The following is a 21,211-nucleotide window of genomic DNA, read 5'->3' as shown; positions in this document are numbered from 1 at the left end:
ACATCAAAAAAAAAAAAAAAAAAAAAAAAGAAAGAAGAAGAAAAAGTCGTGATTAGACGTTTATAATTTGGTATTAAAAATACAGAACCACTCAAAAGTTTTTTTTTATGTTTTTCATTTTTTTATAGAGTCTCTTCTTCTCACCAAGCCTCCGAAGTACAGCAAAAACAGTACAGTTTTACTAAACTGTTTTCTATTTAAATATATTTTAAAATTTAATTTATTCATATGATTTCAAAGCTGAATTTTTAGCATAATAATATTCTAATATTCTGATTTTCCGATCAAAAACCATTTATTATTATGTTAAAAACAGCAGAATATAATTTTTTTCAGGTTTCTTTAAAAAACTGAAAATTCAGAAGGACAGCATTTATCTGAAATAGAAAACTTTTATAACATTATAAATGTCTTTATCACTTTTGATCAATTTAAAGCATCCTTGCTAAATAAAAGTAATATTTTTTATAAATACTCTAAGCTTTTGAATGGTATAATGTATATTGTTACAAAAGCTTTTTATTTCAAATGCTGATCTTTGGATCTTTCTATTCATCAAAGAATCCTAAAAATGTACTCAACTATTGATAATAACAGAACAAAAAATGTTTCCAGAACAGCAAATCAGCATATTAGAATGATTTCTGGAGGATCATGTGAAAATTCAGCTTTGATCACAGGAATGAATTATATTTTAAAATATAATTAAATAGAAAGCAGTTATTTTAAATAGTAAAAAATATTTCATTTATTTTGCTGTATTTTGGATCAAATAAATGCATTTGTGAGCAGAAGAGAATTCTTTAAAAAACATAAAATAATCTTTGTTCAAAAACTTTTAACTGGTAGTGTAAATGCATGAACACTAAACGAAAAAAATCGAAATCCTAAATGTTAAATATGAATTTAATTAAATGATTAATACTATAAACATATTTAATATAATTATTAATATTAAATATAAATATTAAAGTAACAAGATTTCGATCTAAAGAGCTGTTTTGACCAAAAAGTGTATTTATTGTAAGACATAAGATTATTTTATGGTGTCAGAGAATGTTTTTAAAAGATTGCTGTCAGTTTGCTTCTAGAAGTATTTCCATCAATGGCCTGTAGATGGAACTCAGTGCTTATATTAAGGATGTACTGCATAGTTAATTAAACTTCATAATGTTACAACTATGAAGTAGCCATGTATGCTTTATCATCATTGTACCATTCTGTACCTTCTTCCACAGTTCAGAAACAGCATATAATACTGAAGGACATACATCACTTTCACTTCATGACCCACGGGCAATAAATCTGATGGCATTTCTACTTTAACCTCAAACGGAAGGCAGCAGTAGGAGGAGAACTTTAACGGTTCATAGAGTAACACCTACACTTTGACACTTTGTAGCTCAGAGCAGATGCTGAAAGAGTTTACACGCCGAAAATGGTTCTCCAATGGACAAAGATGCTTACAGTTTTCGTCCTGCTCGAACACGTGAAAGACAGGAGATCTTCATCAGGTAAGATACAATTCAGGATACATATTGCCACAGCTCAAATTCATTGGTTACACTTTACAGTATTGATTTTCAGAACTGCATCTCTCTTAGTGTACATCTTCACAACACCTAAATCATTTTACCACAGGTACTGTCACTGTGCCGGACATTATTAAACTTCAGGCTTTGGACATGTGGAGACTGGAGGTGAAGTGGATGATGAGTCAGAATGAAAAACAGAGAAACCAAACGTATGAAATACAAGTCGGACGCACAGCAAATATGGATGTTGTCGACAGCGTGCGTTAAACATCATTCCTCAGTTCCTATAACATTATCATCTAATTTCTAAATTTGGCACTGACTGTTTACGATGTGTCCACAGATGAATGTAAGCAGAAGATCTCTGGAAGAAGTTCACACACTGGTTTGGACCTCACAGCTCCCGCTGAACTGTGTGGATCACTCTGTTAGAATAAGACTCATCTCTGATGCTTCACAATCCAGCTCTTGGAGTTCATGGAAAACTGTCTATGGTAGGAAACGTAAAGTTCATTTCAAACGTGCACGATCAAGATGGAAGACTGACATAAAAATAGAGATATTTAAAAGTTTAAAAAGATATTAAAAAATATGGGATTCATAATCTAGTTTAACCCTGTGTGTGTGTGTATTTGATATTTACAAATTTAAATTTAAAACCAGGTGTTATCCTACTAAAGATACTACTTGTAGGTCGCTGATCAGTAAAAACAATTGTGGCATTGAACTCTGATCTCTTTGTACAGACAGTCAGATGTTCTCGCTGGCACAAACCTAGTGAGACATTCACTTTCATGTCTATTTTTCTGTTCAACTTTACACTAAAACTGCACATACTAAAATTCAAGAAAAAATGTTTAGAAAAATGCAAAACAGAAGACTGAGAGATTTTAGGACCCCACTGTACACACATTACCAGTTAAAAGTGCTTGTTTTTTAAAGTCTCTTCTGCTCACCAAGCCTGCATTTATTTGAACAGTAAAAATTTTGAAATATTTTTACTATTTAAAATAACTGTTTTGTATTTAAATATATATTAAAATCTAATTGATTTCTGTGATCAACACCACAGTTTTTTTAAGCGTTAGTTACTTTTTGATTTAGATAGGACAGTGAAGAGGTGACAGGAAGCATTAGGTGGAGAGAGGGGAGCAGGATCGGCAAAGGACTTCAAGACGGGAATCGAACTCGGGTCGCCGTGAGCGCAGTTGCGCTGTATATGTCGGCACACCAACCACAAGGCTATCGGTGCCGACAAAGCTACATTTTCAGCATCATTACACTAGTCTGATTGCCAATTGGCTGTTCAAGAAACATTTTTTTATTATTATTATCATCAATATTTGAAACAGTTGAGTACATTTTTTTTCAGGATTATTTGATGAATAGAAAGATCCAAACATCAGCATTTATCTGAAATAAAAAGCTTTTGTAACGTTATACACTATACCATTTAAAAGCTTGGAGTCAGTATAATTTTTTTTGTGAAAGAAATAATAGAAATTAATACTTTTATTTAGCAAGGATGCTTTAAATTGATCAAAACTGATGATAAAGACATTTATAATGTTACAAAAGATTTCTATTTGAGATAAATGCTGTTCTTCTGAATTTTCTATTCATCAAAGAAACTTAAAAAAAAAAAAAACTCTACTCAGCTTTTCAACATAATAATAAATGTTTTTTTTTTGAGCAGCAAATCCGAATGTTAGAATGATTTCAGAAGGATCATGTGACTGGAGTAATGATGTTAAAAATTCAGCTTTGAAATCACAAATTACATTTTAAAATATCTTCAAATAGAAAACAGTTATTTTAAATAGTAAAAATATTTCAAAATTGTAGTTTTCGCTGTACTTTGGATCAAATAAATGCAGGATTGGTGAGCAGAAGAGACTTCTTTAAAAAACATTAAAAACCTTACTGTTCAAAAACTTTTTTTAATTCTTAAATCTTACGCACTCTGTAGAGAATAAAACATAATTTGTGTGCATATATTATTTATACTGTTAAACTTTAACTTCATAATTAGACTTTGTCAATCATAATTTAAGGCACTTTGACATGAGCTTCCTCTTTTCACCCATGACCATCCTGACTTTAAATACGCCTGTTGTGTGCCTCTCAACCGTCACTAATGAGTGTGCACTTCTGAGAGCATGTTGGTCAACCAGCCTCAGCAGCTAAACAACACCAGGCCAACTTGGGCTAGAAAACGACCACCTAAACAACACAGCAACAGCATAGAAAACATGCTTAAAAAACCTTACCAATCACATATCAACACCCTGACAACCAAACACATCACAGTAGCATTGTGTTGATGATTTTTAAATAGTCAAACACCGTTGTTTAAATGTACGAATTGGTTGGATGGTTCCATAAACATATTTATTCATATTTACTCATTTTGCTGTAGGGGAGATGAACTTGGCGCACAATGAAATCAGGATATTTCCAAATAACCAGGTGCTACGGGAGGGATCCACGGTGATGTTCTGCTGCATTTATCCCACAGAGACAAACCTCACCAAAATGTTCTTCGGCAACACTGACTACAAAGTCATCAACATAAGCCCACAGGTTAAAGCCATTCGAGTGGAAAACATCAAAGCCACAAATGCATTCGGTGTCATCTTCTACTGCGAAAGGGAAAGGGATGAGCAAGGACATAACTTTGTCTCCTGTGAGTATTAGAGTCCCATTGTCCAACACAATTCAATTGCCCCCATATAGGCTAGATATTTCTTACAGTATTTCAACTTTTTTATTTATTAGTTGTTTTTATTTTGGGTATATCTTTTAAATATGATTATTTACTTGGTCTTAATATTTATTACTCAGTTCGCCTCAGTATACTAACTCAATTAGTTACAATTAATTTTGTGATTCTATTATTTGTAGCATTCTAATTTTATCACTATATGATTTTAATGAATCAAAATATACTGTAAAATATATAAGTAAAACAAATGATTATTTTAAGTAATACAAGTGATATGAAATCTTTCTCAACACTGTTTTAGATAAAGAAAAATCAAACAAAGCGTTTTTTATTTTGAAAGACGTTTTTTGAAAGAAAGCATTTTCCACCGAATTAAAATATCAAGTAGAAGAAAAACATGCAACAGTAATCTATTCTAAATGTTTTTTTCTAAGCATGATAGTAGATTTCTGATAAGAGATATCAATTTCTGTTTAACCTTGATCAGTTCCTCCTGAGAAACCATTAGATTTTAGATGCAAGACTGAAGACATGAGACATGCGTACTGCTTGTGGAAAGAACGCAGAGCTCCTAACCTAGAAGATGACCAGAAGTACACATTACTAATCAGGTTAGTCTGATTTGGGGCATGACCAAATAACCACACTTGGCGTGTTTGCACTTGACCACTTGTCTACTTACGTATTTCCTGTATATCGTATTTCCTGTATGTGGTCTGTATTATGCTGCGTTCATGCCAAATCATAATTACCGTAATTTCGAGATGACAACATGTGACGTTCTACTCGGAGCTGTTCGCGTCCTCAGACTCGGAATTATGCTTTTCTATGGCAGCACTATCAGTGCCTAAACAGAGCCTACATTGGTCAGGTGGTACAGTGGTCATGTTGTACAAGTCGTAGCTGTCAGAAGACTCACACTTCACAAGTTGTAATTACGAGTTCTACGAGGGTGTGAACGCTTTTTACAAGTTGGAATCTTGTAATTACGGGAATTCCGATATGGCGTGAATGCACCTTTAAGTGTTGAAGTGCATGTAAGGACCACAAGTGTGTGTAGAACCTTTCATGACCCGGCAGGACACACTTACATTGTTGTAAAAATGCAAGTGTTTAAAGAGCTTTATTTGGATTTTCAATACTTTGCATTTTAAAATAACCTTTCAAAAGTTCAGAATACAATTTAGTAATTGTGGTGCTTCTTGCAAATGTTCAATAATTATGTTTTACTACCAAATTATATGCAATAACCTATTAAATTTGGGCCTGAGCACCAGTGGTGTGAGGACCCAAATGGAATTGCTCAGATTCTTCTTCTTTTCCAAAATGAATCGCATTTTTGAGGGCCTGAACATGCTCGAAAACTCATGAAATTTTGCACACATCAAAAGTGGTGAAAATTTACATCTGGATATGGATTTTAGAAGTGGGTGTGGCAAAATGGCTTGATAGCGCCACCTATAAAATTTCATCAAAGTGGCCCTCGAGCTGTGTTTCACGTACATCGTTTGATGTTTTGCCAGGGGAATAGAAGGTGTTGTAGTGCAGCCATACAATGTCTGATCTGGCCCATACTTCACATGTTCGATAAGTCCATTTAAAGGGGTCATCGGATGCAAAGTTCACTTTTACATGTTGTTTGAACATTAATGTGTGATGGCAGTGTATGTACAAATCTACCCTATAATAATCAAAATCCATGCAGTGGTTTTTAATTAATCTGTAAAAATTAAATCCCCTTTTTCAAATCGAGCCATTCTCAGATGCCTGTCGGTGTGGCGTCAGAGGCCTCTCCCACGATAGTTGATTGACATGAGCGTCGTACCTCAGACCCGCCCTAAATCAGCTGTAACAGTCCAACCTCCGTTGTTTCGAAACTGGAGCAGGGATGCGAGTTAGACAAGAATATCCCGTATTATTACAATGCCATATTGGGCATTGCACTTTCTCCTATTCATAAGTATAAGAATTGCACTGTCTTCCTATATATAAAGTCTTTGTCTAAACACATCTAAAAGCCAATATTCTGTTATAATCATAGCTCCATTTGCTGGCAACCAGAAATAACTTGTTTTACACTAACTTAAACATGCAATGTCCAGTCTGCACCAAACTTCCTGTTTGGTAAGAGTCCTGGCCTGAAGACATCTAAAGGCCAATATTCAGTTATAATCATAGCACCACTACCTGGTAGCAGGAAGTTTGGCATATAAATGACTTTGACATATTCTTTCTATATTTAGCACTTTAAATGCATATTGCCCACTGTTCTCTGTTTTTCCAAAACCACCGGGTGGTGGTGAACCCGGGTACGAGGGCCCTTTTAATGCTGCTTTCAGATTTAATTATCATTAATATTTAACGTACACTGAAAGATTTCTGAGACATCTTGTGAGATCTCAACAAAAAGTCTCACAATTTTTACTAGAACATGATGCATGATGGGATACACTTAGCCTTGAATACTGACATTTAGTGTGCCGTAAGGGCACTGCGCTTTTTAAGATCATGTCAGTCTTACGCACTTGCTTCCTGTTGCATGCACGCAATCTCAAGCGGCCAAGACCACAAGTGCATTTGGTATTTGGACAGGCTCTGTATCACCTAAGTGCATTATCTCTGTCCTGGTCAGGTGTGATTTTCAGTAGAAATGAACCAATGGCATAATATTTTGAAATGTATCTGAAATACTTGCCTAGAGCTTTAAAATAAGACACGCAAAAGAGACAAAAATGAAAAGAGATCTTTTAGCAATACTATAAGACATTCATAAATAAATATTAATCACTTCTCTTAAAGAGATAGTACACCCAAAAAATGAAAATTCTGTCATCATTTACTCACTCAAGTCCTTCCAAACCGGTACGACTAAATTCTGAAATATTTTGAAGAACTTTTGGGGTCCCAACAACACTGGACCCCAGTGACTTTCATTCTAAGGACAGAAAAAAAAATTCGAAATTTTAAAAGCAAGTCATAGAGGTTTGAAATGATGTGAGAGTAAGTAAACACATTTTTTAAAATACATACATTTTCTGTTGAATGATCCCTTTAACTGTGTCACACTTATTTTAGTTTTAACTTGCAAGTTGAATATAACGCCATTTTCTTCTTACGTTCAGTGACTCCAAGTCTGTCAAATGTGATGAGAGCACAGATCCTGCACCCTGCAGATTTGATGTTATCCAACAGCAGATCAAATACAACATAACATTACTTGTGACAAACAGTTTGGGGCGAGAGAGTGAGACCGACATATTCAATATCACAGACAGAGGTGAATATGAATCATTTTATGTGCTTTATAAATAAATAAAACATACTTACTATGTGAAGATTAAATTCATAGCAGTGTTGAAGGACCATGTACTTCAGTGATGTGGAATAGTTTTAAGATCTGGGACAGATCATAAACAAAAGGTAGTAAGTTAAACCTCAGTGGGATGGTACTTATAATAAATGCACTGGAAGCTGACCACAACAATGACTAATCCATTTCATTCAATCTTATTTCAGTTTTTCCAGTCCCTGAGCATCATGAAGTGACTGCAGGGGTGTTTGATTCATTGGTGATCTTTCAGCTGAATGGGAATTTCAAAGGACTTCTGTTGATTTGCCAGACTGAACTTGAACCAGGAGGGATAATACAGGTAATGCATCACGTTAAAGAAATAGTTCACCCAAAAAAGAAAATTTACTGAAAATGTACCCAAGATGCAGATGAGTTTGTTTATTTATGGGAACAGATATGGAGAAATTTAGCTTTACATTACTTGCTCACTAACGGATCCTCTGCAGTGAATGGGTGCCATTAGATTTAGAGTCCAAACAGCTGATAAAAACATCACAATAATCCACAAGTAATTCACACCACTCCAGTCCATCAGTTAACATCTTGTTAAGTGAAAAGCTGTGTGTTGGCAAGAAACAAATAAAAAAAATAATTTTTTTTTCAGAGTTTTTAACTGTTGCTTCCAGATAAAATATGAGCCTTCTATCGATAATTCTGCTTTTTCCAGTGAAAAAGACATCTTGTCTGAGTCTGGAGAGAAATACGCACAGATCAAGCACAGTCAATCAGTTCAAAATGGTTTAAAACAAATATATCAGTGAATTTAGATGTTAGAGGACTACAGGAGATGGATTTTTTTCACTGAAGGAAGCGTTATTATGGATTATAAACTGGTATTTTATCCAGAAGCAACAGTTTAAAGTGCCTTAATGATGAATTTGTTCATTTCAAACACAGATTTTAACTTTACAAGATGTTAACGGATGGACTGGAGTGGTGTGGATTATTGTGATGTTTTTATCAGCTGTTTGGACTCTCATTTTGACGGCATCCATTCACTGCAGAGCTTCTGAGCAAGTGATGCAATGCTATGTTTCTCCACAGATGAAAAAACAAACGTGTGTTCAGCAAACCCCTCCATCTTTAAGGTGTTTTTCCTGTTGCAATTTTTACAATTTTTTTGTATTTCCAAATAATGTGATGGCATCATAAAGACCATAAGAGGGAGTTTCATAAGCTTGATATGCCGTGTGAAATCTCTCATCAAAAGACTTCCCATATCAGATAAACAAAATGAACTTTACAGAAATGCTGAAGCACATCCTGTGTTCAAGGGATGTTGTTGTCTTACAGGATTTAGATAAGAATGGATCTGACTCAGTGCAGCATTATGCATTCAGACTGCAGCACCTGAAGCCCAGCACGCAGTACTCTGTTAGGGGGCGCTGTGCAGTACAAGGGAACAACTGGGGCCGATGGACAGAAAAAAGACTGTTCATCACAGGTAAGCAATGAGTCATGGGAGAATTATTATCTATATATATATAAACTGCACAGTAACACATAATGAAGACTCAAAAGGCCTAGAAATTTGCACAGAAAGAAAATGAAAAAAACAATATATAGATCTTTTTTTTTTCTCTGCAGAGCCTCTAGTGACCATAAATCTGTGGAGACATATCAGGGACCATCCCACTCGCACTATCACACTGCTATGGAAAACAGTACGTTTAAGTTTTTAACATTCTTCAAACTAATAATTTTTGCCATGCACAGTACTTTGTCATTTTTGGAACAGCAGTAGTTTGTTTTTTGGCTAAGAAACATAATTAATGTACGTAATCAGTGTGTTGTTGTGGTGGCAAAAAAACTCAGGTAGCAGCTTTGATTTGCAGAATTTAATAACTGATAATGATAAAAAAATGATGAACATTTACAATGGGATGTTTTGCCTTGTTTAAACATAAACTGACTGAAATCAGAGCAAATATTTTTGTGTTACCATTTTTATTGTATTTATTAATAACTTGATTTGTTTTTACTTTATATTTAGTATAATTTACATGCTTCTGTCATATTTATTTTTTCTGTCATATTTATTTTTATTTATTTTATTTTATAATAAATAAATAAATATACATAAATAAAATTATTCTTTTAATTCATATATTATTGGGTTTTTAATATGTTTTATTTACAGCAGCTTTAATTTCAGTTTTAGTTATTTTAGGACTTCAACTTAAACTTCTGTTTTTTTACTTTATAAAATGTTAAGGCAACAAAAGATTGTTTATTTCATATTTAATTTTTTATGATCATATGAACTTAATTACATAAACATTTTATTTTATTATATATTTGTAGTCTTTTTTTGTATATTTTGAAATATATTTAAAAAAAAAAAAATTATGAGAAAGAAGATAGCAGCACAAACATTTGTATGTTCATCTACTGTATGTTAACACAGTTCACCCTTTCTCAGGTCAGCAGTGAATCAGAGTTATATATTGAAGCCTATGAGGTGTGTGTGAGCTACAGAAATCAAGAAAGGAGCGTGTGCATGAACATCACACAGACGCAGGTGGAACTAACCAGAGATGACAATATGAGTGAGATCACCGTGAGGGCCGTCATTCAGTCTGGCTTCACTGAAGCAGCCCGCACTTTTCCTTCAGCATATACAGGTGACAAACCATGTCCTTCTGTATACTTCCTCGTTCCTAGTTTCTGTGTAACATTCTGTGTAACATCAGATAACTCAACTGTTGTTACTGAGGCAGACAACCAGCAGAGGGAGAAGAGGATTATGGGCAATGAAAAGGGATTCCAGCTGACCTGGACGAAGGACTCGACCACCACGTGTGATTACACCGTAGAGTGGTACATGCTGGGTATAAAACTTCCCAGCAACTTACAGTGGAGAAAAGTCCCAGCTAACCAGACCTCCTTAAACCTATACGCAGGTATAAAGATGTGTTTGTACATGATGCCATATTCTTACAATACATCAGCATTTCTGGTTCTGTGACATTACATATAAAAGCTGTATAGGCAGCATTTATGCTTTATCATAATTATGCTTTCGCACTGTGAGATGCTTAGTTTTCAAGCGCACAAAAGTACATTGAAACATTTTTTTAACTTATTCATCTAAAGATTATATTTTATTTTATTTTATTTTATTTTATTTTATTTTATTTTATTTTATTTCAGTTGTATGTGTCCTTTATAGATAAGGCAATGCAAGAATGCATTGCAAGATGCTTATTGAAAGTTTTCAACCACAAAAAATATACGATTTCTAAAGTTTTTTAAAGAAGCCTGTTCTGCTCACCAAGCCTGCATCCATTCGATCCAAAGTACGGTAAAAACAGTAAAATTGTGAAATTGTTTTACTATTTAAAATAACTGTTTTCTGTTTGAATGTATTTTAAAATGTAATTTATTCCTGTGATCAAAGCTGAATTTTCAGCATCATTACTCCAGTCTTCAGTGTCACATGATCTTTCAAAAATCATTCTAATATGCTGATTTGCTGCTCAAGAAACATTTTTTTTTATTATTATTATCAATATTTAAAATAGTTGTGTACATTCTTTCAGGATTCTTTGATAAATAGAAAGATCCAAAGATCAGCATTTATCTGAAATAAAAAAGCTTTTCTAACATTATACATTGAAGCTTGCAGTCAGTACATTTTTTTGCTAAAGAAATGATTCAAATTAATCAAAATTGATTAAATTGATCAAAAGTTATTATAAAGACATTTATAATGTTACAAATGGTCATTTCAGATAAATGCTGTTTTTTGAACTTTCTATTCATCAAAGAAACCTGAAAAAAATCTACTTAGCTGATAGCTAATAATAATAATAAATGTTGTTGATCAGCAAATCAGAATATTAGAAGGATTCTGAAGGATCGTGTGACTGGAGTAATGATGCTAAAAATACAGCTTTGAAATTACAGGAATAAATTACATTTTAAAATATATTCAAATAGAAAACAATTATTTTAAATTGTAAAAATATTTAAAAATGATACTGTTTTTGCTGTACTTTGAACCAAATAAATGCAGGCTTTGTGAGCGAAAGAGACTTCTTTAAAAAACATTAAAATCTTAATGTATATATAAAATGATTGTAATTTAAACAGTAAAAGACTGTAAAATGCTATGGTAAAAACCTGTTAATTGGTTCCCTTACTATACATACTAAAAAACTGTACTAAATCTAACGGGATGCTTTATGTAACCTTTCAGTAAAATAATGTTACATTTATAGTCTTTGCAAGTGAAAAAGCGCAAGTCATCTCGTAATTTACAGTGAAAAAACATATTCTAACATTATATTTATATGAGTTATATGACCTTTTTACTAAATCTTTTTTTAAAGTTTTAATCCATAAAACAGAAAATGCTGTTACCTACTGTAAAGTACTCCAATCAAAGCTGCCATTTACTGTAAATTTCATTTTTTGTATTGTAGATCTAAAAATATTTATCATAAAACTACCAAAAGAGTTTTAATATTTTATTATTTCCATGATTTTTTCCAGATCTACGAATCACACTTTTAAAATTAGGCTACCTCATACATCTAAGTTATTCAAGGCAGTTCTGGTTCTTCAAAGAAAAAAGATAAAAATAAAACATATTTAGATTTTTACTTGTAGCTTATTTTAATGCTGATTTGGTCATATTTGAAATGATTGAGACTCGCTATGTTTTGGAATTATTGTTCAAAACAGGTGATTTTAACGAAGGAGTTCAATACGAATTTGAAATCTACGGGTGTAACGATAAGGGATATCGACGTCACGAGAAGCAGGTCGGATACTTAAAAGAACAGAGTAAGAATGCATACACACACTTCACACCTGACATATTTACAGGACATTACAGTAGAGCAAAAACAGGTGCTTTTCCACATTTTTTTTTTTTTTTTGATGTACTGTAAGAGAAACATGGCCATTTGACTTCTAAAGTCATTCGCTTCCAGTTATTTTACCTGTACAAAAACAGTCCATTGTATGCTGCTTTATACTGCAGACTGGTTTTTGTTATCATGTTATTTTAATATACTGTCATAATCATAAACACACAGCTTTGTAGCACAGAAAGTTTACCTGTTTACTGCACTTTATTATTCTTCTAAGTTATTTAATGACTTGTAAGGCTCACACATTCACATTCCGAAAGCTTACTTCTGCTTTGCAAAATATACAGTGCTATGTTGCAATGGAAAGTTCACTGAATTGACATCATCAGTTTCAGAAATTGAAATGCAATCCAATTTTCACATCTGCATTGTGCAATACAACACATTAAGATTATGAAATAAATATTACCATATTACTTGTGTTGTGCAGAGCCCACGCAGTGGCCTACGCTGGACACTAACCCAACCATAACATGGTCATCTGTAAACCTGAAATGGAGTTTCAATGAGATGGACCTGAGTCATGCTGGATTCATCACAGGATATATGATTACGGTGCAAGATGATTCAGAGGCCAGCTCCGGTCTCAGTAAGTCTTCACTACAAAGTGACTTTCTAACAAAGTCCCTTTTCAAATATTTCAAATTATATATTATTATATGAAAGTCCTGTATATATATAGATGTGTGTGTATATGTGACCCTGGACCACAAAAAACAGTCTTAGGTTGCTGGGGTATATTTGTAGCAATAGCCAAAAATACATAGTATGGGTCAAAATTATTGATTTTTCTTTTAAAGGTGATTTTCTCAATATTTTGATTTGTTTGCACCCTCAGATTCCAGGTTTTCAAATAGTTGTATCTCGACCAAATATTGTCCTACCATAACAAACCATGCATCAGTGGAAAGCTTATTTATTTCAGCTTTCAAATGATGTATAAATCTCAGTTTTGAAAAATTGACCCTTATGACTGGTTTTGTGATCCAGGGTCACATATATATATATATATATATATATACAGTCATGTGAAAAAGTTAGGACACCCTATTGAATTTTATGGTTTTCTGTATCAGGACATAATAAAAAATTATCTGGTCCTTGGCAGGTCTTACAATTAAGATAAAATATCACACAGTGTCATTATTTATTTAAGAAAAATACAGCCAAGAGGGAAAGGCCATGTGTGACAAAGTTAGCACACCCTATAAGTCAATTGCCTGTAGATCCACTTTTAGCAGCAAAAACTTAAAGCATTCATTTTCTGTGTGACTTTATCAGTCTCTCACATCTTTCTGGGGGAATTTGGACCACTCTTCTTTTCAACGTTGCTCCAGTTTATTGAGGTTTGTGGGTATTTGCTTATGCACAGCTCTCACCACAGCATTTGAGTCAGGATGAGCTCTGGACTTGGACTGGGCTATTGCAACACCGTGATTATTTTCTTTTCAGCCATTCTGATGTAGATTTGCGTGTGTGTTTGGGATCATTGTCCAGTTGCATGACCAAATTTGGCCCAACTTTAGATGTCGGACAGATGCCCTCGCATTTGACTCAAGAATACTTTGATATACAAATTTTGGGCTTGTTTTGTAGCCACAGGACCTGAGCACCTCACAGTCATGGCCAACCCAATGACTGTGAGGTGCTCAGGTCCTGTGGCTACAAAACAAGCCAAAAATTATCAGCCCTCATCCAGCATGCATGTCTTTTGGTATGAGGTGTCTTTTGGTGTGCTGATATGCTCTTTAGGTTTTCACCAAACTTGGCGCTGTGCATTATGGCCAAACATCTCCACTTCGGTCTTGGCTGTTCAAGGACATTATTCTAGAAGACTTGTGTTTTGTTCAGATGCAACTTTGCAGACCTAAACTGTGCTGCAATGTTTTTTTTTTTAGATAGAAGAGGCTTTCTTCTGCCAAGCCTTCCAAACATGCCATTTTTGTCCCATATTTTATTTAATGGTATTGTCATGAACTTTATCATTTAACATTTTAAATGAGACCTATAGAGTCTGAGGTATAGTTCTTGGGTTGTCTGCCATTTCTCTGAGCTTTACACGGTCTGATCTTGGGGTGAATTTTCTGGGACGTCCAATTATACGCGCCAATTTACAGAGGCGCTCAGACTTGCTCATGATCAGTTAATCAAAGGTGTTTGATTAGCAGTGCTTGACTGTTATTTACCCTCTTAATTCCAATGTTAACAGTAAGGGTGTCCTAACTTTGTCACACATGGCTTTTCCATTTTGGCTTTATTTTTGTTCAGTAAATAATGACACGGTGCAATTTGTCATGTGTTGTTGTTCATCTGAGGTTTTATTTTCGAAATTGTAAGACCAGCCAAGGACCAGTTTTTCTTTAATATATATATATATATATATATATATATATATATATATATATATTATATATTAAGTCCTGTCTACTTAAATAAGGAAATCCAGAAACCTTAAAAAAACATCTGTCACAATCACATTTAAATATTTTGAATCAGCATCATGCCCCAAAAATGTTATTTCTTAAGCTAAAATGGCGTTTACAAAGCTTATATGTGACTTAAGTAGCACAGGTATATTTGTAGCAATTGCCAAAAATACAAAATTATCCATTTTTCTTTTATGCCAAAAATGACTAGGATATTAAGTAAAGATATTTTGTAAATTTCCTCATAAATATATCAAAACGTAATTTTTGATTAGTAAAATGGATTGCAAAGAACTTCAATTTAACTTTAACTTTAAAGGCGATTTTTGCACCATTTCGATTTTTTTGCACCCTCAGATTCCAGATTTTCAAATAGTTTCTCAGCCAAATATTGTCTTATCCCAGCAAACATCAATGCAGAGCTCATTTAGTCAGCTTTCAGATGCATAAATCTCAATGACAAAAAACTGACCCTTATGACTGGTATTGTGTTCATAATGTGCAGTCAGAAGTGCTTCACAGCACACTTGCTGATTCTATGGCAAAATATCTTTACCGAATGGAAAAAAAAATGTCTAAAGTTAAAATAAACTGTTTTATTTAAAAAGTCCTCAAAATGATTTCAAATGTCAGCTATTTAATCAGCTATTTTTTGACAGTATACCATAGCAGTACAGCATGACAAAATACCCATTGCTGTTTTTATCTCATTTTTGTTATTTTCCATTCTCAATATTACATGCATCCTTCCGGTTTGTTCTTACAGGTTCCATCAGTCAGTCGGTGGACAATCCTCACGTCAAGTCTTGGACAGTCACTGGTCTTGCGGAGGACCAGCTCTACACATTTCAGCTGGCAGCATGTACATCTGCAGGCTGTGGACCGGGGACCTCTGCCACCTTTAGAACCAGAAAGAACTGTGAGCTCAGATACTGATTAAAATCAGATTCACATTATGAGTCGTGCTTTATAATAGAAGACATCTTTTTTAAAGGGATAGTTCACCCAAAAAATGAGAATCCTGTTATTACTTATCTACTCTAATGTCAGTTCAAACATTTGTGAGCTTCTTTCTTTTTATTTGCTGAACATAAAAGAAGATATTTTGGAAAATGTTGCGGTCCAAACAACTTTGGACTCCATTGACTTCTATTGTATGGACAAACAGTTTGGAACAACATGAGGATCTTTTATGCTTGCCAAGGCTGCATTTATTTGATTAAAATTACAGAAAAAATAGTAATATCGTGAAATATTATTACAATTTAAAATAAGTATTTTCTATTGTAATATATTTTAACATGCAATTTATTCCTGTGATGCAAAGCTGAATTTTCAGCATCATTACTACATGATCCTTCAGAAATCACTGAAGGGCTTTATTTCTTTACAAAATCTTGTTTGCATGTTCACAGTAAATATTAACAATGGACAGGTCATTTTATAATGTTGAACAATAATAGAGGTATTAATTCTTTCCACAGATTACATGGTGGTGGTAAAGGTTCTGGTTCCTCTCCTGGTTTTGTTTGGTTGTTGTGTTTGTCTGTGGTCATACAGAAACCTGTAAGTCTTCTGATATACTGTACAGTATGAGCTGAGAGCTGATGAACTGTAATTCTTACCTATGATGAATTGAAGACATCTTTCTCCACCGTTTCCAGATTTAGAGGATTTCCAGAAGAACCGTTAGGCTTTCTGCACATAAAAGCACTGGACCTGGATGAAGATCTTTATGAAGTAATTTGTTACATTGGTGCTATACAATATTGTAACTGCATTGCCTCTATTTCTTTTGACTGCTTAATCCAGCCCAAGTTGACCAGGCTGGTATTTTGGCTGATTTTAGAGGGCCTCTGGCCAATTTGCAGCATTTGATGTTGGGACAGTATATAAATAAATACATTTTTAGTTAGTTTTTAGTAATTAGTGTTTATTTTTATACATGAAGTTAAAACTAAACGAAATTGAGAAATGTTAAATAAAATAAGTATAACTGAAATAAAATATTCATTTAGGTTTCTTTTCAAAGTTTTTTTCATAAGTAATTTTATTTCAGTTACAGTTTAAGTAACATATTTATTTAGTTATCTTTTAATGGTTGCAAATTCAGTTAACTATAATAAACCCTGGGCTGGGAGGTTAACTTGCTGACTTGCTGAACCAGCAGATAACCAGCTTAAAGAGGCCTGAAGATCATCTTAAACCAGCAATGCTAGTTAAGATGTTTTACTGGCAGATTACATTACAGACCAAAACATGTAACTGTATATTCCAGCCCTTTGTATTCAGTAAAGTGTAAAAATCACTCAGGTTATTTATTTATTTTTTTTAACAATTGCATCCAAGGTGGTGGACGAATCAAGAAAAAAATCTATTATAAATACACTTAAATGTGATTCAATACAAAACGTATCTATAAATGTCTACAATTTATTACAGTTTTGGTAACACTTTACTGTTAGTTAACATTAGTTATGCATTAACATTTAATAATCTTTGTCAGTGTTAGTTAATAGTTAATGGTGAAATTAACATTAAGGCTAATAAAAGCTGTAGAATTAGTTCAATGTCAGTTCATGTTGACTAATATAGTTGTTTGGTGTTAATATAGTAATATAGTAACTAATATAGTAATATGGTGTTAAATAAAAACCTAATTGTTAAGTGTTAAACTGAAAAAAAAAATCAGTGTAGATACAGTTGTCACCCAGAAATTGTTAGCAATTATCACAATTACAAAATGGCAAGTAACACCTCATTGTCACATTTTAATAGAAAAACTGAAAATAGCACACTGCAAAATGAAATTCCAGGACTTTCAAGGACTTTTCAAGCACTACTTTTTTGATTTTCAAGGACTTAAATCAGAGATCTCAATTACTGAGTGGTTATTGATGTTTTCCACTGTTTAAGAAAAAAACAAGATTTGCGAAACCGCTCCAAAATCTGAAACAACTGATTTACAATCGGCGCTCCGAAGTCCCGAATTCAATCAAATGATTCGCGAACCCCCACCAAACTCCCGATTTGAATCAAATGATTCGCGAACCATAATTTCAGATCAGAACTCGGAGCACGGATCGTGAATCATTCAATTCGCAGATTGATTCAAGAACCTGCTCTGGAGTTCCGATCTAAATCAAATGATTCGCGATACGTAAACTTTCGATCTAAGTCAAATGATTTGCGAAACCGCTCCTGGCTAGAGGGGACATAGCTCAGACCGGAAACTAACAATTAAATGAATTGTTCTACCTATTAGATTGTATTTTATTAACGTCTACACCTACTCCAGCCCTAAACTTAGCCCTTACTATAATACAAAAACATTATTATTGTTGTACGGTGTGACAAAAATAACGTTAGATTGATGTGCGCATGCCCAGTAGCCTTTACCGCTCCTGAGTCCTGAATCAAATGATTTGCAATACGCGATTTGAAATCCCGATCTGAATCGAATGATTCAGTTTCGAAAAGCTCCGTTTCACTGATCACTATTCGTGCTCTTTAAAATCATTACATGTAATGACGAAATTCGAAAATGAATGGCTTTTTTAATTTGATTTGGTTTTTGCCAGTGAATCGCTTGAAATGAAAGGTCGAAGTCATAGGTTTGAATCAATCGAAGCGGTTCGATTCGGTTTGTTTGTTCCTCTTTTCGCCTCTTCAGCCATGTTTATACGACACCATCAGTAGTACAATTGGTTTAGCTCGATAATTTTATGACATTAACTGAAAAAGCCGAAAAAAATGTATGAGGATGTTTTTAATCGTGTGATTTTTGCATTAAAAGATATGTGCTTATTGAAAAAAACATTATTGAAACATTGTCTTTAAATAATTTAAGCACTTATCAAGTACCTCTTCAGGAATATTGCTATTTTCAAGGGTTGTCCAGGCCTTAAATTTCAAAAAGTCAAATTCAAGTTCTTCGAGCACCTTGTACGAACCCTGAATGTACTCCAATAATCCGTTTTACTTTGAAAAATGTATTTTTTACAGTGTACCCTAATTACCTACCCAATATTTTTGAGTGCTGTGTATTTTTTCCACTGTTTTTATTCTTCTGTTCTTTTTAAGGCAAGTGAAAAGCTCCGTACTCTGATGATAGATGACTGTAAATGGTGTGATGTCGAGATTTTAGAGGCGCAACCTGCTGCAGAAAAAACAAGGCTGAAAGACGCAGAGGATCAGAGTTCTTCATTCATTACACCTACAGTCATGCTACCATCCTGCCATCCTACCACAGACGTATGGGTGGCCACAGACCTCACAAACTTAACTTACGTATCTTGTGTGCAGCAAGATCTCCCTTCAGAGGAGCAGCAAACAGAAGCGACAAAGCAGGAGATCTCAGGCTTTTCAAGTGACTACGTCACTTCTGTAGCCACATCATTCCCGAAAATGTAGTGATGTGATCTTTTACACGCACCAAAATAAGACAGCCAGCGCTGTCGATCTTATCACGGAGATGTTCAGCAAGATCACAACATCCTCATGTCACCGGCGTGTTTCTAAGGGGCCCCGTTTCCTTCTGCAAAACAGCTTTTAAAGACAAGAAGTGTTGTGAAATGGGATTGCAGTATTTGATAGTTGAGATTTTGCAATATCTGTCAGGTACTTTATCTTGGTTTTGCATGTTGTGCTGGAGCAAAACGTACAAAATGTTCTCTCGCAAGGGAAAAACATCTGTATAATTCTGTTCTGTATTGCTAAGCTTTATGGGTAACACTTTGCATTATGTTTCATGATCTAAGTATTCAGCATAAAATCTAACAATTTTTTACAGTTTATATATTTTTTTATGTTAAACAAGTACGTTATTGATTTTTTACAAATGTTTTTGAATATTATGCTCACAAATGCTGCATATTTTTTTAATATAATATGTAATTCTACAGTTTATTCAACATTTGCTAAAACATACTTACATTTATGCTGTCAAGGCTTACCAAGGCTGCATTTCTTTAAACAAAAAAGAATTAAAAAAAATAAATAAATAAATACAGTAAAAAAAAAGTAATATTATAAAATATTATCACTTTATAGAGCTGTTTTCTATTTTAATTGATTTTAAAAATGTATTCCTGTGATCAAAGCTGAATTTACTCCAGCATCATTACTCCAGTCTTCAGAGTCACGTAATCCTTCAGACATCATTTTAATATGCTAATTTACTGCTCAAGAAACATTTCTTATTAATGTTGAAAACTGCTGCTTCATAGTTTTGTGGAAATGGTGACTTCTGAGAAACAACGTTTTAAAGAACAGAATTTATCTGAAATAGAAATCTTTTGTAACATTATAAATGTCATCTTTGTCACTTTTGATCTATGAAATGCATCTTTATGAATAAAAGCATTAATGTCTTTATCTTACTGACCACAAACTTTGACTAATTTTGTTAGTCCTTTATATCTAATGCATAAACAAATTGAACTGTTACTACTTTATATCAATGTGCATTTGACTATACAGTTGAGGTCAAAAGTTTACATACACATTGCAGAATCTGCAAAATGTTGATTATTTTACCAAAACAAGAGGGATTATACAAAATGCATGTTATTTTTTTTTATTTAGTACTGACCTGAATAAGATATTTCACATAACAGACATTTACATAATAGCCAACAAGAGAAAATGATAGGTGAATTTATAAAAATGACCCTGTTCAAAAGTTTTCATACACTTGATTCTTAATACAGTGTTGATACCTGAATGATCCACAGTGATAGCTGTTCATGAGTCCTTTGTCTGTCCTGAACAGTTAATGTATTTGAACCCTTTCCATCAATGACTGTGTGATTTTGAGATGCATCTTTTCACACTGAGGACAACTGAGGGACTCATAGGCAACTATTACAGAAGGTTCAAACACTCACTGATGCTCCAAAAGGAAAAACAATGCATTAAGAGGGTGGTGAAAGCTTTTGAACAGACTGAAGATGTGTACATTTTTCTTATTTTGCCTAAATATCATATTTTTTCATTTAGTACTGCCCTTCAGTAACTACAAAAGATACTTACATGATTCCAGAAGAAAAAATAAGTTAAATTTACCTTGATCTTCAGTTTCTAAATTTGTCACCCCCCTTAATGCATCATTTTTCCTTCTGAACCATCAGTGAGTGTTTGAACCTTCTGTAATAGTTGCATATGAGTCCCTCAGTGTAAAAAGATGGATCCATAATTTTACAGTCATTGCTGGAAAGGGTTCAAATACACAAAAATGCTGAAAAACCAAAGAATTTGTGGGACCTCAAGGATTTTTCTGAAGAACAGCAGAC

At 33.6% G+C, this 21,211-nt stretch overlaps 1 protein-coding gene across 1 annotated transcript; it reads left to right on the top strand.

Annotated features, from left to right (window-relative positions):
• The first annotated feature begins 1,228 nt into the window (after positions 1–1,228).
• osmr (oncostatin M receptor) lies at positions 1,229–20,298 on the top strand. The gene is made up of 17 exons (XM_051111100.1): positions 1,229–1,514; positions 1,642–1,793; positions 1,879–2,029; positions 3,955–4,221; positions 4,748–4,871; positions 7,383–7,537; positions 7,777–7,910; positions 8,906–9,056; positions 9,200–9,276; positions 10,035–10,236; positions 10,333–10,515; positions 12,302–12,403; positions 12,923–13,081; positions 15,685–15,837; positions 16,403–16,484; positions 16,583–16,658; positions 19,002–20,298. Exons 1-17 carry the CDS (start codon positions 1,439–1,441, stop codon positions 19,329–19,331), a joined length of 2,574 nt encoding a protein of 857 aa, XP_050967057.1. The 5' UTR covers positions 1,229–1,438; the 3' UTR covers positions 19,332–20,298.
• The last annotated feature ends 913 nt before the right edge of the window (positions 20,299–21,211 follow it).

This window comes from Labeo rohita, chromosome 5 (genome assembly GCF_022985175.1).
Source record: "Labeo rohita strain BAU-BD-2019 chromosome 5, IGBB_LRoh.1.0, whole genome shotgun sequence".
Lineage (NCBI taxonomy): Eukaryota > Metazoa > Chordata > Actinopteri > Cypriniformes > Cyprinidae > Labeo > Labeo rohita.
The sequence above is the reverse complement of the archived record's forward strand: the minus strand, read 5'-3'. Positions and strand labels throughout refer to the sequence as shown.

Bases quoted from the DNA above. Each gene is read 5' to 3' on its own strand.
- osmr (XM_051111100.1), top strand. From the start codon at position 1,439: ATGGTTCTCCAATGGACAAAGATGCTTACAGTTTTCGTCCTGCTCGAA. The intron at 2,030-3,954 runs GTAGGAAACGTA...ATTTTGCTGTAG, and splicing joins TTCATGGAAAACTGTCTATG to GGGAGATGAACTTGGCGCAC. The intron at 4,222-4,747 runs GTGAGTATTAGA...AACCTTGATCAG, and splicing joins AGGACATAACTTTGTCTCCT to TTCCTCCTGAGAAACCATTA.